Raw genomic sequence first — 17,801 nt, forward strand, 5'->3', positions numbered from 1 at the left:
TATCTTTTTATTCAGCAGCTCTCCAGTTTGCAGTTTCGGCAATCTGGTTGCTAGGGTACAAATTACCCTAGCAACCATGCATTCATCTGGAAGACTGGAATAGGAAAAGGAGAGGGTCCCCATAGAAAGATGAGTAATCAAAAGTAGCAATAACAATACATTATTATTATTAACATGTATTTATATAGCGCCAACATATTGCGTAGCACTGTAAAGTAAATGTGTTTATACAACTAAATCACATGAATTATATACATAGAACATATGGAGTTACATACATCACAATCAATACAGGTACAAAAAGGTGAGGAAGGCCCTATGCATAGGCATACACTGTAAAGGGAAGGGAGTAATACACACTTGAAAAAGGGCCTGTGACGCCTGAAACATGTCGTGTGGATAGCAATAAATTGCACATTGGCAGTCATCCTGCATATTGTCCCTCTGTCCTCTTATTTGAATTTATAGTAATACACAAGGTGTAGGAGTGGGCAAGATCGAATTAAGTGGGTGAGAAATGTGGTACTGTATTTGGTGTTGTGTTTGGTAGTTAAGCAGAGTGAGGGTCGGCTTCTTGAAAGAAGTGCGTTTTCAGAGATTTCTTGAAAGCAGAAAGGTTGGGAGAAAGTCGGACAGACCGTGGGAGAGAGATCCAAAATCTTGAATGTGAGCATGTGAGGAGGTAATGAGAGAAGAGTTGAGTAGCAGGTCAGTAGAGGAACGTAGTAAGCGTTTGGGTGAGTATATAGAGATGAGTTCAGAGATGTAGGGTGGGGCAGAGTTATGAAGTGCTTTGAATGTCAGGGTCATTAATTTGAATTTGATTCTGAAAGGTAATGGAAGCCAGTGCAGGGATTGACAATGGCGTGCCTTACAGAGCATTTGTTTTTAGATGGGGTCCGTGACCCCTATTCGAAAGCTGGAAAGAATCAGAAGAAGACCACAAATAATTCAAAAACTATACAAAATAAACAATGAAGACCTATTGAAAAATTGCATAGGATTGGTCATTCTCTTTGAACCACCCCTTTGAAGTAATGAAAATATAATGCAGTGTTGTCCTGCACTGGTAAAACTGCTGTGTTTGCTTCTGAAACTCTACTATTGTTTATATAAATAAGCTGCTGTGTAGCAATGGGGGCAGCCATTCAAAGTAGAAAAGGCTCAGGTTAAACAGCAGATAGCAGATAAGATCCGTGGAACATAATAGTGTATTTCTGTTATCCACTATTTAATCTGTGCCATATAGCCTTTTTTTCAGTTCCTGCCATTGCTACAAAGCAGCTTGTTTATATGAACTATAGTAGTGTTTCTAAAGCAAACACATCAGTTTTACCAGTGCAGGGCAACAGTAAGGGGGTTATTTATTAAAGTCCGAATGCCAAAAACTCGAAAAAATTTATTTTTTTTTACTATAAAATCCCAGCTTTTAGTGAAAAGAAAACTTTAATTTTTGTGGATTTATTATACCCTGAGGATGGAAAAAGTCAGATTCTGAAAAGCCGGCATCTACGCTGGGTTTCATGCAATAATCCGAAGATTTCATGGTTTTCTGGCAAAAATCCGAAAAAATGGTACAGTGCAAATTTTAAATGATTTTTTACAGTTTTTTCCCCACAATGGAAATTTTCGTGAAAACGTATTGATAAATAAAGGAAAATAACCGTGCGGATTTGGTTGGAGTAGATTTCAGAAAATAGTGAGATTTTTTCGGATTTTGATAAATATACCCCTAAATGATATTTTCATTACTTTCATTTTTTGGTGTTCCTGTTCCTTTAAGCATTTGTCTAAATGCAAAAACGATGGTTTCAGTGCATCTCTATCATGTCCACATCTCTCCCATACGAGAATACATAGGCAAATTTAGGCATCTATAATAGAGAAAGTACCATAATATGACCCACGAACCCAAATGGGGCACCAGTGCACAGGGAAATCCACACAGCCCTTTCCCTGGTTATGTGTAGATTTAGATGTCCGCTATATAATTAGATTAGATTATTTTCTCATTTATTTTCTTTTATTGCCAGTACATTGGAATATCCAAATTATACACCCAGGTACATAAAGAATTGTGTAGGACTAGGCATTCATGCTTTCAGTTGAGCTGGCATAGGGATGCTGGAAGATGTAGTTTTGGAAAAGGCAGATTGTATTTGTGATTAATTGTATTTGGCTATGCTGTTGTTGTCGGGGTAACAGCAATAAGATTGCAACAGTGCTTAATTATACTATACTTGCTTTTATTTTTTGTGCTGATTTTAAATGACATAGCTATACAATTTACAAAGAATAATGTAAAGCTTCAATGAAAGGGGACGCAATTGATTGAAGCAATTAAGGTCACTTCTGGATCCTTGTCGCTGATGTTCAGCTCCTTTGGGAGGTGCACATATATTCCTTGGCAGTTCAAGGGTTAATTAGCCCACCATACGCACAGCATTCTTCTATGTAGAGCCCATTCTTCTATATTTCTGGCCCAACTCCAGAGCTAAATGAAAAATATCAAATGCAGCCAAAGAAACTCAGCAAACATAATCCCCCTCAACATCCCCCCACTCCCCAGTGTTTTTCCTTACTCACCCCCTACTGTTCTAAAGTGTTGTGTGTGGAACAGGCACAGCCTTCCATAGTGTATCCCTATATTATTATAGGGAACACATTGCATTGTATAATAATTGAGTATCTCTATATACTGATAATGACATTGCTGCTCTGTATAATGATGCTGAGTATCTAAACACACTGATTATGACCAGGCTGCTCTTTATAATTATAGTGAGTATCTCTGTACATTGATATGGAACAGTCCATGATGTATAATGACGTGAGTATCTAAACACACTGATAATGACCAGGCTGCTCTGTATAATGATGATGAGTATCTCTATACACTGATAATGACCAGACTGCCCTGTATAATGATGCTGAGTATTTCTATACAGTGATAATGACCAGGCTGCTCTGTATAATGATTCTGAGTATCTAAATACACTGATAATGACCAGGCTGCTCTGTATAATGATGCTGAGTATCTCTATACACTGATAATGACCAGGCTGCTATGTATAATGATTATGAGTATCTAAATACACTGATAATGACCAGGCTGCTCTGTATAATGATTATGAGTATTTCTATACACTGATAATGATCAGGCTGCTCTGTATAATGATTGAATATCTATATATGCTGATAATGAATAGGCTCCGATGTGTAATTATACAGAACCTCTCATACCCTGGTGATGATCAGGCTGCTCTGTATAATGCTAAATATGTCCATATACCGATAATAACCAGATTGCACTGTATAATGGCAGTGAGTATGTGTATATATACTGATAATGAACAGGTTGCTGTGTATAACAGTGCTGAGCATCTCAATACAGTGATAATGACCATGCAGCACTTTATAATTATAGTGAGTATTTCTGTGATATTGAACAATCTGAGATGTATAATGATGCTATGAGTGACTACTGCCCGGATAAACTGCCAGTTGATGGTGCTGTGGAGCACCTTGAGGCACAGCTAGATAATCAGAAAGCTACGAAGTAGCTGTCATCTCCCATAGATTCTATTTTAAGCAAATAATTCTGTAATTATTACCTCTTTATCTGTAATAATAAATCTTCACATTCTACTTGATTGCAATTAAGCTCCATGAATCCTTATTTGGGCAAAGCAATTCTATTGAGCTTATGGTATAGTGACCCAAGTTACAGTAGTCCCTTTATCTGTAAAACCACAGTCCCATGCATTAATGATAATTAATCCCATATATGTACTAATTGTGCAAGCTGGAAATGCACTTGGGGATATAGCTACACAATGGTTTGTGGACAGGCAAAGTGATATTCTAACTCCCTGTCACCTCAAGTTAAAATTATTTTTATTTTAGGATTCCACATTTTATATATTGATACATAAGCAAGGATATAAAATAGTCCCATCATTTAAATGCTTATGCCAACAGGGGCATTTTACATTGCATGTGTATCTTGAGGAAGGAGTACAAGCTGCATAGAAACTGAAGTAAGGGTTCCTGGAAAGAGAATCACTTGAGTGCAGTGGGTGCTTGATATCGACATCAGGAATCATGTGCGTCACTTTACCTTCTGTTCCTCATGTTTATTATTATTGTTTATTGCAGGGAAGGACAATTTTTGACATGTTGGCTGGGGCAGAACTACAAGCCCCAGAATTCCACCATTGAACGTAGTTGTAGGAAAATTCTGCCAGTTCAGAAGAACTAAAAGGAGACGGAAAGCTATGGAGGCATTTTATTGCCAATAGATTAGCTGCAATAGTAAAAGCTAGAATGCTACATTTATTCTGTAGAATATTTTACCATACCTGGGTAAAAAGCTCTAGAAGCTCTCTGTTTGTTTAGGGTAGCGGCTGCAGTATTTGCTTGGTGTGACATCACTTCCTGCCTGAGTCTATCCCTGCTCTGGGCTCAGATTACAGCAGAGAAGGGAGGGAAGCAAACTGAGCATGCTCACGCCCGGGGCAAGGAGGTTTAAGCTGACGGCAGGAAGTCTAATACAGAAGCCCATGTGTACACAATAGAAAGAAAGAAATGCAGTGTTTCTTTTGACAGAGGACTCAGAGCAGCACTACTTTGAGGGTTTACTGGTATATTTAGGTGGACCTTTCTAATAAGGCTTACTTAGTTTTAACCTATCCTTCTCCTTTAAAGGGATACTGCTATGGAAAATTTTTTTTTTTAAAACGCATCAGTTAATAGTGCTGCTCCGGCAGAATACTGCACTGAAGTCCATTTCTCAAAAGAGAAAACCGATTCTTTATAATTTTGAAATCTGTTATGGGGCTAGACATATTGTCAGTTTCCCAGATGCCCCAAGTCATGTGACTTGTGCTTTGATAAACTCTTTACTGCTGTACTGCAAGTTGGAGTGAAATCACCCCCTTCCCCCCCCTGCAGCCTAACAACAGAACAATGGGAAGGTGACAGCTCCCTGGTAGATCTAAGAACAGCCCTCAATAGTAAAATCCAGGTCCCACTGCGACTCCGTCAGTAATATTGAGTAGGAGAAACAACAGCCTGCCAGAAAGAAGTTCCATTCTAAAATGCTGGCTATCTGAAAGCACATGACCAGGCAAAATTACCTGAGATGGCTGCCTACACACTAATATTACAACTAAAAAAAAAATTCAATTGTTGGTTCAGGAATTTTTTTTTATATTGTATAGTGAATTATTTGCAGTCCATACCGTGTAATTTAGAAATAAAAACGAAAATCGTGACAGAATCCCTTTAAGGTTTCCAAACCCTGCCTTATGGGCTTGCGTTTACCATGCTTAGCACCCGACGTGGCAATCAGGTGGTTAATTGTGCCTTTCTCTTGAGATTTGATAAAAAGCTGTGATATATCTGTGTATTTTACTTGCAATGGATTGTGCTTTCCACGAGTCCATCTGGAGATCTGTACTGTAAACAAGCTGTGAGTCAGGCCTTCTAAATATACCAAGGCACAGACAGCCTCCAAAAAGCGGTCCAGCCAGTGCCGCCATCCCATTGGCTGTTAGCAAGCCCGTTGCCATGTGCATAATTTTTTTCTGAAATAATTATTTTTTCTTTCTAATTATTCTTTGCTGCCAGAAAGCCCCCATTGCCAGGGCTCTGGCTTATCCATTTTCCATGTGTGTGTGTGTGTGTGTGTGTGTGGTGGGAGGAGAATGAGTTTGGAAAGGGGATATAGGGATAAAACGCATAAACAGATTGAGAAGGAATATGGGTTCTCATTGCACTTGACCTTGTCTCATGGGCCTGACCGCAGTCTATCCATGTGTCTCCTAATTTAAGTCCTGGGGCACAAGAACAAGCCAGAGTTGAAGAATACTGGATGCACAGTAGACTCTACGGGGCACATTTACTTAGCTTGAGTGAAGGAATAGAAGAAAAATAACTTTGAATTTCAAATGATTTTTTTTGGCTACTTCGACCTTTGACTACGACTTCGACTACGAATCGAACGATTCAAACTAAAAATTGTTTGACTATTCGACCATTCGATAGTCAAAGTACTGTCTCTTTAAAAAAAACTTCGACCCCCTACTTCGCCAAGTAAAACCTACCGAACCTCAATGTTAGGCTATGGGGAAGGTTCCCATAGGCTTTCTAACAATTTTTTGGTCAAAGGAAAATCGTTCGATCGATGGATTAAAATCCCTCGAATTGTTTGATTCGAAGGACTTAATAGTTTTTCCTTTGATCGAACTTATTGCGGTAAATCCTTCGACTTCGATATTCTAAGTCGAAGGATTTAACTTCGACAGTCGAATATCGAGGGTTAATTAACCCTCGATATTCGACCCTAACTAAATGTGCCCCTACATGTCAACAGGCACATTTGGCATTATATTTCAGCACTGTACTGGCTAGACTAGGCTATAAGCACCATTGCTCTAATCAAGAAGGTGGAATTCTGACTTCAAGCAAAGGTTGAAAGGATTAACCTGTTTATGCACAAACAGAGCCTACCTATCAACATTTGAGATGCCCAGAAGTCTCAGGTGTTTTGTCAAAGATGTAATATTCCATACACTTAAAGGAAAACTATACCTCCAAAATGAATACTTAAGCAACAGATAGTTTACATCATATCAAGTGGCATGTTAAAGAATCTTATCAAACTGGTATATATATTTAAGTAAATATTGCCCTTTTACATCTCTTGCCTTTAATCACCGTTTCGTGAAGGTGTGTGCTGCCTCACAGATCACCAGGCCAGAAATACTGCAGCTCTAACTGTACCAGGAAGAAGTGTGGGAGCAAAAGACATAACTCTGTCTGTTAATTGGCTCATGTGATCTAACATGTATGGTTTGTGTGCACCGTGAATCCTAGGATCCCAGGGGGTAGCCCCTTATTTTTTAAAATGGCAATTTTCTATTTAGGATTACCCAATGGCACATACTACTAAAAAAGTCTATTATTGTGAAAATGGTTTATTTACATGAAGCAGGGTTTTACAAATGAGCTGTTTTATGCAATATATTTTTTATAGAGACCTACATTGTTCGGGGGTATAGTTTTCCTTTAATATAATGGGTCTAAAGCAAGTGCTGCTTGAAATTTAAAAGTGAATGGGACCTTGAGCTTTTTCCAGTATCACTGGATCACTGTGTCATGTCACAGGCAGCAGTGGAAAGCTTAACCTTCCTTACTAGCAAATCCTACAGGCAGGGTAATTGGGACTTGATAACGTTGACCATAGCATGTGTGTATGTGATAGGGTCCTATAAGTGATAACAAATATTGAATCTATTAACAGGCATCACTCTGTTCTGATAATGGGTATGATGTATAATAAAAGAACAGTATAAACAGTGCAGTGCAACAGGTAAGCACTTACAGTACAGAAAAAGATAAAACATTGACATTTTCGAAAATTAGTATTGCAGCATATAGTGTCAATGACCATATTCCTTATTGCATTATTTCACATTTTCATTGAGAGGCGATTAGCCGCAAGAGTAAAGACAAATAATAAGATAACAGGGAAAATTGGGGGAAGTAAGGAAAGGGGTGAAAAAGGAAGGCCAGAGCATTGCATTAAACACCCACTTCTGTCTCATATATCTATCATGAATAAATAGGGTGGAGTGGCTAGACTGTATCATCAAAATAGCTTACATACAGAATTTGTATATAGTAGAATAAACACTATACAGAGGATTGTTTAGCCTTGCCTGTTCAGAGAATATAGTCTGGAGTGGATTCAAAGAGGATCCAGACTGTGCAAAAATTCCTGAACATTTGGTTGTTTATTACTCCTGCTTTATTACTTATCCACAGTAATGCTGAATCTATACCCCAGTCTTCCTCAGCAGTGTGCTGTTACTGTAGAAATAGCAATATATTTCATCTTTAAGTTTAAAGGGGAGCCGTCGCCCAAAAAAATTATTCAAAATCCTATTTTATCGCTTTAATTACACTATATAAATTATTTGAATATTGTTTCCTTCAGTCTGGGAACTCATAATTATAGCAAGCTGGCAGGAGCCATTTTGTGGACATTGTTAATAAGGCAAGTCTTACATCATCTCAGAATCTTGTTTGTGTACCAGAATGGGGGGACCCAATATCCATCCCCATGTCCTGACTACACAATTAAATAGTGAAGTGAACTGGGGGAATGTGGGGAGAGCAGTGACATCTAGGAAGTGCTGAATGGAAAGTGAAAGTAATTGTCTGCCCCGCCTCCTCTATGCCCAAGGCATAGAGGAGGGGCAGACAATATTTGATTGACGGCTGAGATTTTTAAATGAGTTTACAACAGCTATGAATGATTTAATATTAAATAGAAATTGGATTTCATGTTTAATTTGAAAAGGACTTTTATTATACAAATTTGTGTCTGGGTGACAGGTCCACTTTAACTACTAGTTCTGTCTGTTGGTTCCTACTATGTGATGCTATTACATACCTCCAAATCATCTGTAGCACCTAAGGGATTAAAGGGATTATAAACCAAAAGAATGCATGTTTGCCTACTGAAATATGTGAATATCAATTATATTATTTCAGTTATTGTAAAGTTATTTGTAAATATAATTGCTATTCTCTGACCTGGTGGTTGTGATATTTACAACAATGTATCCTGATAAGTCTTATCAAACTTAAAACCATTACATAACTTTAACATAATTGAACATCTGTAATTAATAATTGAGATTTATTATACCTTGACCCTGGAAGTAACTCTAATTTGATCACCGCCTAAAACCTTCCGAGTTCATGTAGAAGTCACTGGTAGAGATCCGTTGACCCATTTGAAGATGTTAATAAACCCCCAGGTCCTAAGCATTCTGGAAAACAGGTCCCATACCTGTATATATATATATTCAGGTATTGGACCGTTATCCAAAAACTCGGAATTTGGAAAGACCATCTCCCATCAACTCCATTTTATCCAAATAATCCAAATTTTTAAAGATTATTTCCTTTTTCTCTGTAATAATAAAACAGTAGCTTGTACTTGATCCAGACTAAGATATAATGAATTCTTATGGGAAGCAAAACCAGCCTATTGGGCTTATTTAATGTTTATATGATTTTCTAGAAGACTAAAGATATGAGCATTGTAGTTAACTGGCCCCATACGTGTACGTGTGTTTGTGTGTGTATATTTTGGTGGGATTAAAATGTTGAATTGATGCTCTTTCCATATGTAAAATAAACATCATATTTTTTCATAAAGTTAGTGCTGATCCATTCTGTATATATGTATATATATATATATAGGTGTGTGTGTGTGTGTGAATGTATAATATGTTTTATGTATGCATGGTTTTATGAAAACAAAAAATGGATGTAGACGGGGCCCTTTGTGTGTCTAGATGTTGTGCAGTCTCTCATTGTCTTCTGTCTTTTGTTCTCTGCAGCTCATGTGCCTGGATTCTTATCAAACATTTGGAAAATTGGATGACAGTTGTGTATAATTTGCTGTGCGATTTCCCATTCCATTCTTAGCGCATGCCAGGAATCCGAGTATCTTTAATATGTAATGGAAATCCACCCCTTTCCCCCTTTCTGCAAGTAGCTGTCATTTGAGTGCAAATGCATATTTTCGAGCGGGCCTAAAATGTGCCTAAAAAGTCTCAGCGGAATTCAGATATTTTTCACATGATGCAGTTTATCTGACATACTAATAAGTTATGTCATAGCTTAAAGGGGTACTATCATATTTCATTACCCCAGATTTTAACTCCTCATGTACTGTAAGTCTGTAGTTTCTTTAATACATTTTTTGAATAGCATTACTTATCATTTCATGTCATGTCATTGCTGTTAAAGGAGAAGGAAACCCTGGGGGGAGGATGGGGGGGGTCTAACTGGGGTGGGGGGTACAGGGTTTTTTTGCAAAAGGGCTTCCTTTAAGCAGAGTCTGGCTGTATTATTTAGCTCATTGATAATGCCGGGCATGTAGGGCAGGTGATCTTAAAAAAATTCTTTGAAAATAAATATAATTGAGACACTTTATTTATGAAGAGAGGACATATTAAAGGAAAACTAAACCCTAAAAATTAATATGGTTGAAAATGCCGTATTTTACATACTGAACTTATTGCACCAGCTTGTCAATAGCAGCAATGATCCAGGACTTCAAACTTGTCACAGGGGGTCACCATCTTGGAAAGCGTCTGCTCAGTGGGCTTTGAGCAGCTGTTGAGAAGCTAAGTTTAGGGGTTGTCACAAATTATCAAGCAGAAAATGAGGTTGGCCTGTAATATAAACTGATGCTACAGGGCTGATTATTAAATTCTGTTGCTAGTTGTTCTAGTTTCTGAGCTACCATGTAGTAATTATCTGAATGAATTACTAAACTTATATAGTGACATTTATATTCTACATGTACTTTATATTGTGAGTGGGTCCCTAAGCTCAGTAAGTGACAGCAGCACAGAGCATGTGCAGTGAATAAGCAGAAAAGAAGATGGGGAGCTACTGGGGCATCTTTGGAGACACAGATCTTTACTGCTAAAGGGATGTGGTTGCCTTGGGCTGGTGAAGAAGCCCAAAACATAATAAGCAACATTTCTATCCTACTTCAGTTAAATAGATACTGACTATAACTGAAAATAACTTTTTTTTATATCTATCACAACATTTTCTTTGAATGCTATTTACAATATCTCTACCCTACTTCTTTGGTTAAGCTTTAATTTTCCTTTAAGTGTGGCTTTACAGAGGTTTCTTGTAGACCGTGTCCTGACTGGAATCTAACCTAGAACACTAGGGGCATATTTACTAAAACTTGACTTTTTCAAATTGACCAAACTCCCACGGATGCCCTTTATATATCAATAACCACGGATGCCCTTAATATGCCCTTAATATACCAATAGCATTACTTATCTTAGTCATGTTATTGCTGTTAAAGGAGAAGGAAACCTTGGGGAGAGGATGGGGGGTCTAACTGGGATGGGGGGTACAGGGTTTTTTGCAAAAGGGCTTCCTTTAAGCAGAGTCTGGCTGTATTATTTAGCTCACTGATAATGCGGGGCATGTAGGGCAAGTGATCAAGCAATCGAGCGTCTATTTGAATTGTTCGACTTTTTCTAATTGACGCTCTGAAAAATAAGATTTTATCAATTTGTCGTCCCAAAAAGTTCTAATTTATCAGATTATGACCATTGACTTCTACATTATATTTCAAGAAGTTTTAGCTGGAGTATTTTCAGATTTGGATTTTAGCTATTTAGGAGCATAGTAAACCTCTAAAAATGTTGAGTTTTTTCTTTCCTATACAAAATCTGGATTCTTTTGCCGTTTAAAACTCATCCAGAAAAATTTGAGGCTTGATAAATGGGATCTGCAACCCAACCCTAAACCGCACCCGGCCGGCTGCTGCCCCTCTGTTTATAGACCCGCCCTTCAGTGATGTCACAAAATGGGCAGGAGCAAGTCATAAATTTTGGCAGTGGAAGTGCTAGGTCACGGGCAGTGAGAGCAGTAGAAGAACTCGACCCGGACCTGTCCGCGACCCGAAGATTTTGTGCAGGAGCCAATCCGAACCCGCCAAACCCGTGGGTTTCTGGCCGGCCTGCACATCACTAGATCCTAGCTCTCCCTTTCATATGATAAATACTTTGTCTTGGTAATCATTATTATTAGCATGTATTTATAAATCACCAAGAACTTCAGCTTTGTGCAATAAATATACATATTTATATATATACATTAAACATACAGGAAAATAAGCAAAAACTACCAATGACCAATGCAAGAGGTAAAGAGGGACCTGCAAAAAAGCTTGCAATCTAAAAGCAAATCTGGTTGAGAAACGGGGTGTGGGGATGGGAAAAAACAAAACTCTGCAAGGTGAGAGATGTGGAATTCAGTTTTGCTTATATTTCTGTCTTCAAAAGATCTTTTAAAACACGTCTATTTGTTTGCTACATTTAGTTGCTACATTTCTCAGCAGCATCTGTGGAATATTAGCAACTATTGTATCAATTCTAATAGCTGCCTTTAATAAAACTCAGGGTTTCTGCTCAGCAGGGACAAAGATAAATGTATCAAATAAATGTATCAATTTAGAACAGTTACAGAGTCTGGGACTCCTCAGAACTGCTTTAGAAGGTGAAAAATGAAACTTTATACTTCAACATTAGAAAAACACTCACAAATAGAAAGTATTTGGAAAACATCTTTATTTCTGGTGAACTATCTGAAACGAATAGAGGGGGAGGGCAGCAAAAACCCCAGAAACGCCCCTGATGGGAACCATCAGTTTTTTTTGGAGAGGAAAAGGTTACAATCTGCTACTGCTGGTTTTGGAAACGTCTGTGAACAGAGTTGTAACAATAAACAGGATGGAGGCCCAGCTGCAGCTAGTGGTTACCTGCCCATAATTATAGATACTGTGGGCACAGGGAATAGAATGAGACGGTGCTAGGAATAAACAGGACGGAAGTGCCAGCCTGACTGCCAGCTCATGTGTACAGGGAGCTGTCTGCATGTCCCTAACAGAGGCGGGGAAAGTACACACCAGCTAATGGCAGCGCACACACAATTTATTTAAAGGATAAAGTCCCCTCTGGATATCATGGGAAGGTATGACCTGGAGAGACAATACATGTAAATGTTGCAAACAAGAGAGTTTGATAACACTGATAGGAAGATTTTTTTATATTTAATTTTGAAATCTGACATAGGTCTAGACATATTGTCAGTTTCCCAGCTGCCCCAGTCATGTGACTTGTGCTGTGATAAACTTTAGCTACTCTTTACTGCTTTACTGCAAGTTGGCGTGATATCACCCCCTCCATTTCCCTCCAGCAGCCTAACAACAGAACAATGGGAAGGTAACCAGATAACCGCTCCTAACAAAAGATACCAGCTGCCTGGTAGATCGAAGAACAGCACTCAATAGTAAAATCCAGGTCCCACTGCGACACATTCAGTTACATTGAGTAGGAGAAACAAAAGCCTGCCAGAAAGCATCCTAAAGTGCTGGCTCTTTCTGAAAGCACATGACCAGGCAAAATGACCTGAGGTGGCTGCCTACACACCAATATTACAACTAAAAAATACACTTGCTGGTTCAGGAATTATATTTTATATTGTAGAATGAATTATTTGTAGGGATGCACCGAATCCACTATTTGGGATTTGGCCGAATCCCTGAATCCTTGGTGAAAGATTCGGCCGAATACAGAACCGAATCTGAATCCTATGCAATTTAGGGGCTGGAAAGGAAAAATTCTTCTTTTGTGACTAAAAGTAACGTGATTTCCCTACCCACCCCTAATTTACATATGCGGATTCGGTTTTTCGGCCAGGCACAAGGATTCGGTGCATCCCCTAACTATTTGCAGTGTAAAGAGTGTAATTTAGAAATAAATAAATACCAAATAAAACCATGACAGAATCTGTTTAAGTGGGTCTGTCACAATCCCTGGAAATGATATTGATGCAAAGGGTCTAGATTATCATTTAAACTCAGGGGGGATTATGGCAGTGTTATTCACTGTGAAAATCAGACACTCTATGACAAGTGATGGCAATGGGCGATGGCCTGTACCAATGACAGTTTTAGCAGGGGATCCCCATCTTTCATACAGCATTTCTTTTTTTATTTGCATGGGAAGCCTATGTGGGATGGGCACTCTTAGGAGTATGTTAGATCACACCTACATATTGTTGTTCATGTTATTCAATAAATACAGATGTTTCCAGGCTGCAAAGAACCAGTACCAGAGATGAATGGGAGATAGCAGTGGTGGTTTTAGGTGTTTCTCCAAGGTTGATATAAGGTGCTGAGACTAAGGGGCAAATTTACTTAGCTTCGAAGTTGCGCCAGCGACATCTTCGCTCACTTCGCAACACTTTGCCATGCGTAGATTCGCCAGGGCTGCGTAAAATTCACGAAGATCCAAAGTTGTGCACAGGTTACCGAACGGTTGCCAAGTTGCGCTAACAATAATATGATGAACAGTCCGAAGTAACGCTTGAGATGCCTAATTAGCATACGGCGGCAGTTAAAGTACAATGGCCATGTGCGCTGCAGCAATTACATTACACCACACAAGGCCAGGGAAACTTAATAAAATTAAATAGAGGTCTTCTATTGCCCTACACATGTGCCCACTGTATAATTTAGGTGCCAAATGTAAGGAGGAAGGAGGGTACCCCAAAAAAAAATTCAATCTTTTTCAGCCTATCACCCAGTAAAAAGTAAAAAAACGCCAGCGTTTTTTGGGACTTCTTTCAACTTTTTTTTGACCAACTCCTATCTATTGTACTTCGCCTGGTCTGAGATGGCGAAGTAAAGTCTGGCGCAAGCGGTAACGTTCAGTAAAATCCGCAACTTAGCATAGTTATGTCCCTTCGTCAGAGCGCAACTATGCCTGGCTTAAGGATGAGAAGTATAGATAGAGGCTGTCTTTTTTAAAAAATGACGTTACGCTGGCGAATTTTCTCTAGCGTTAGCCACTTTGCCCTTTAGTAAATTTGCCCCTAAGCCTGTGTGCCATAGCCCTTAGGAACACAGTAACACAGTTTCAGAAGCCATTTGTGCATGGAGTTGTACTGTATTTCAACTTAAAGTCATCTATCTCTCTTTTTTTCCTAAGGAATCTGTTCAAGGGCGGACCTAAGAAGCAGATTGTCCCCAAGACTGTAAGTAGTTATATTTTTGGTCAGATTTACATCAGTTTGGATAAAATGTGCATTATTGGGGACTGGACCATTGCATTTAAATGCCATAGGTCAATGATACATGAGATTAGTTGCCCGCAACAGATCTCCTCTTCTGCGTGTGGTTAATCTCCTCCAAATACTTTCCCACTGGCAATAAAGTGAATCACCGGTGGCAAAACCAATGTTTGGTTATTGCAAAATCGCCTAAAGTTTCCTGGGAAAAACAAAGCAATTTATTGGTGGCAACTAATCTCCTCATGTTCTTTCTTATTAAATTTGTTTCACCAAAAAGTAAACTAGGCCTTGTGACAGAGTAAGCGAAGGGGGGGGGGGGTCCATGTCAGTACTGGAAAGCAAAAACCCGGCCTGGACTGACAAAGGCTAGGAGGACTGCAGTAAGTTGTCAGAGACCAGTGCTTTTAATTGGCCTTTAACCTTGAAACACCAGGGCCATTACCGACCTTTAAAGGAGAACTAAACCCAAAAATGAATGTGGCTAAGAATTAAGAGGGGTACCCAGACTTTTTCATATGACTGTACATGCTGTACACACACATATATATATTATACCACTTTGTGCAGTGGCGGAACTACCAGGGGAGCAGGGGGTATGAGCGGGCCAGGGCCCGCACCCCCTCAGGGCCCCCCGGCAGCTCGCGCGCCACTGAAATCCGGGTGGAAAATTGCATACGGAGGGGGGCGGGGGTCCCGGCTGCGCGTCGCACCAGGGCCCCCCCCCTCTAGTTACATCACTGACTTTGTGGTAGGAAGTACATGGCCTTCAATCCCTCACCTTGGATGTTTACATTGCACCAAAACACAATACACACGCACTTTCAGCCCTAGGAACTCCCACCTTGTTGTCTGCCATGTCTCCCTTGTATGTGGGGACTACAGAAGGTAGGAAGTAACGTCTGATATAGTCGATTGAGTAAAATCTATATGGAAGACTGAGACAGGCCTGTATTGATACCTAAAAATGAGTTAATACAAGATATACAGTACAGAGATAAAATAGAAGTGCTGGAAACAGGCAGCAGATTCAGGGCCATATTTGCACTTTGTTATTTATTATTCCTTGCTGTCTGTTTTTACCTCCAGGTTGAGAGGGACTTTGAACGAGAAAATGGCAAGCTCCAGCAGTAAGTATGAGCCCCCTTTTTCCACTTGCTTCCCAGTGGATTATCTTACTGTTTATTGCTGATACAGGTATAGGATCCCTTATCCGGAAACCCGATATCCAGAAAGCTCCAAAATACGGAATGGCTGTCTCCCATAGACTCCATTTTATCCAAATAATCCAAATTTTTAAAAATGATTTTCTTTTTCTCTGTAATAATAAAACAGTAGCTTGTACTTGATCCAAACTAAGATATAATTAATCCTTATTGGAAGCAAAACCAGCCTATTGGGTTTATTTAATGTTTAAATTAATTTCTAGTAGACAAGGCATGAAGACCCAAATTATGGAAAGATCCGTTATCCGGAAAACCCCTGGTCCTGAGCATTCTGGATAACAGGTCCCATACCTGTACTCCCCTTTCTTCATCTGTTTGTTGTATAATGTTCCTAATCCTAAACACTACATAGCTTTCTGTTTTCAAGGTGCACATCTATATTTCACACCCCAGAGCAGTCAACCTTTCCTCTCTCTTTCCTCCTTTTACTTATTTATATCCATCTCTTTCCTCACAGGTTGGAGGATCAGATCAAGAAACTACAGAAGGATATGAAGAAAAGCATTGAGGCTGATTTAGGTACATATTATCTTTACTTCCCTACACATGATGATTTGACAGAGCTTTTCTTATAATTCTCCATACTCTTTCCTAGCAATGTCTAAGTCAGCAGTCAGGATCTCCTCTGATCTGTTGGGAAATCCCTTGTGTGAGCCAGATGTGGATTTCCTTCAGATGGTAACAGCACTTGATACAGCCATGAAACGTATGGATGCCTTTAACCAGGAAAAGGTATATAACTATGATCACTATAGTTTTGCACTATTGTTTTGGGACTGAAAGCTAGCATTTTGACTCCTAGAAATGCCAAAAATCAGCACTACCCCCTCCACTCCAAGTACCTTAAAGGACAACTATCGCAAAAATGAAAAATTAATATAAGCTTCAGCATACTGAAATAAATTTGTAAATACAATCAATTAAATATTTTGTGCTGTTTCTGAAATAATCAAGTTTATCTTCACTATTCCTCTCTCAGCATCTGTTTCTCTTCATTCTCAGTTACATCCAATATATCTTATAGGGGGGCTCCTTTTGCCTAGAAGATGTATTAGAGCTCACTCTATTAAAGGAAAATTATACCCCCAAAATGAACAATTAAGCAATGAATAGTTTTATTATTATATATTAAGTGGCATATTAAAGAATCTTACCAAACTGGTCTATATATTTAAGTAAATGTTGCCCTTTTACATCTCTTGCCTTGAGCCACTATTTCATGATGGTCTGTGTGCTGCCTCAGAGATCACCTGACCAGAAATACTGCAGCTCTAACTGTAACAGGATTAAGTGTGGAAGCAAAAGTCAGAACTCTGACTGTTAATTGGCTCATGTGACCTAACATGTATAGTTTGTTGGTATGTTTGTGTGCACAGAGAATCGTACGATCCCAGGGGTGGCCCTTATTTTTTAAAAAGGCGATTTTCTATTTATGATAACCCAATGGCACATACTACTAAAAAAAGTATATTATTATGAAAATGGTTTATTTACTTGAAGCAGGGTTTTACATATGAGCTGTTTTATGCAATATATTTTTTATAGAGACCTATATTGTTTGAGGGGTATAGTTTTCCTTTAAAATCACTAGACATCATGGGGTATATTTATCAAAGAATTAAGTTAGAGATCTCCACAGTCCACAGAGTGAAATATCGCCTCTCTCCATTCATTTCTTTGGTATTTTTAAAGGCGTATTTATCAAAGGGTGAAAGTTCACCATTTGACAAAAAGGCCTTTAAAAATCCCATAAAAATTAATGGAGAGAGGCGATATTTCACTCTGCGGACTGTGGAGACCTCTAACTTCACTCTTTGATAAATATACCCCCATGTCTCTCTACATGCAGGATTTGTGCAAAAGGCAGTTATTTTGTTAGAT

At 38.9% G+C, this 17,801-nt stretch overlaps 1 protein-coding gene across 1 annotated transcript in view; it reads left to right on the forward strand.

The window, feature by feature from the left end:
* bin3.S (bridging integrator 3 S homeolog) overlaps positions 1-17,801 on the forward strand; it is a 45,065-nt gene that overhangs the window by 17,302 nt on the left and 9,962 nt on the right. The window contains exons 2-5 of the mRNA XM_018255038.2: positions 14,616-14,661; positions 15,784-15,824; positions 16,378-16,439; positions 16,516-16,652. Of these exons, the coding sequence (XP_018110527.1) occupies positions 14,616-14,661; positions 15,784-15,824; positions 16,378-16,439; positions 16,516-16,652 (286 nt within the window). The remainder of the gene's footprint in view (positions 1-14,615; positions 14,662-15,783; positions 15,825-16,377; positions 16,440-16,515; positions 16,653-17,801) is intronic.

This window comes from Xenopus laevis, chromosome 3S (assembly GCF_017654675.1).
Source record: "Xenopus laevis strain J_2021 chromosome 3S, Xenopus_laevis_v10.1, whole genome shotgun sequence".
Classification (NCBI taxonomy): Eukaryota; Metazoa; Chordata; class Amphibia; order Anura; family Pipidae; genus Xenopus; species Xenopus laevis.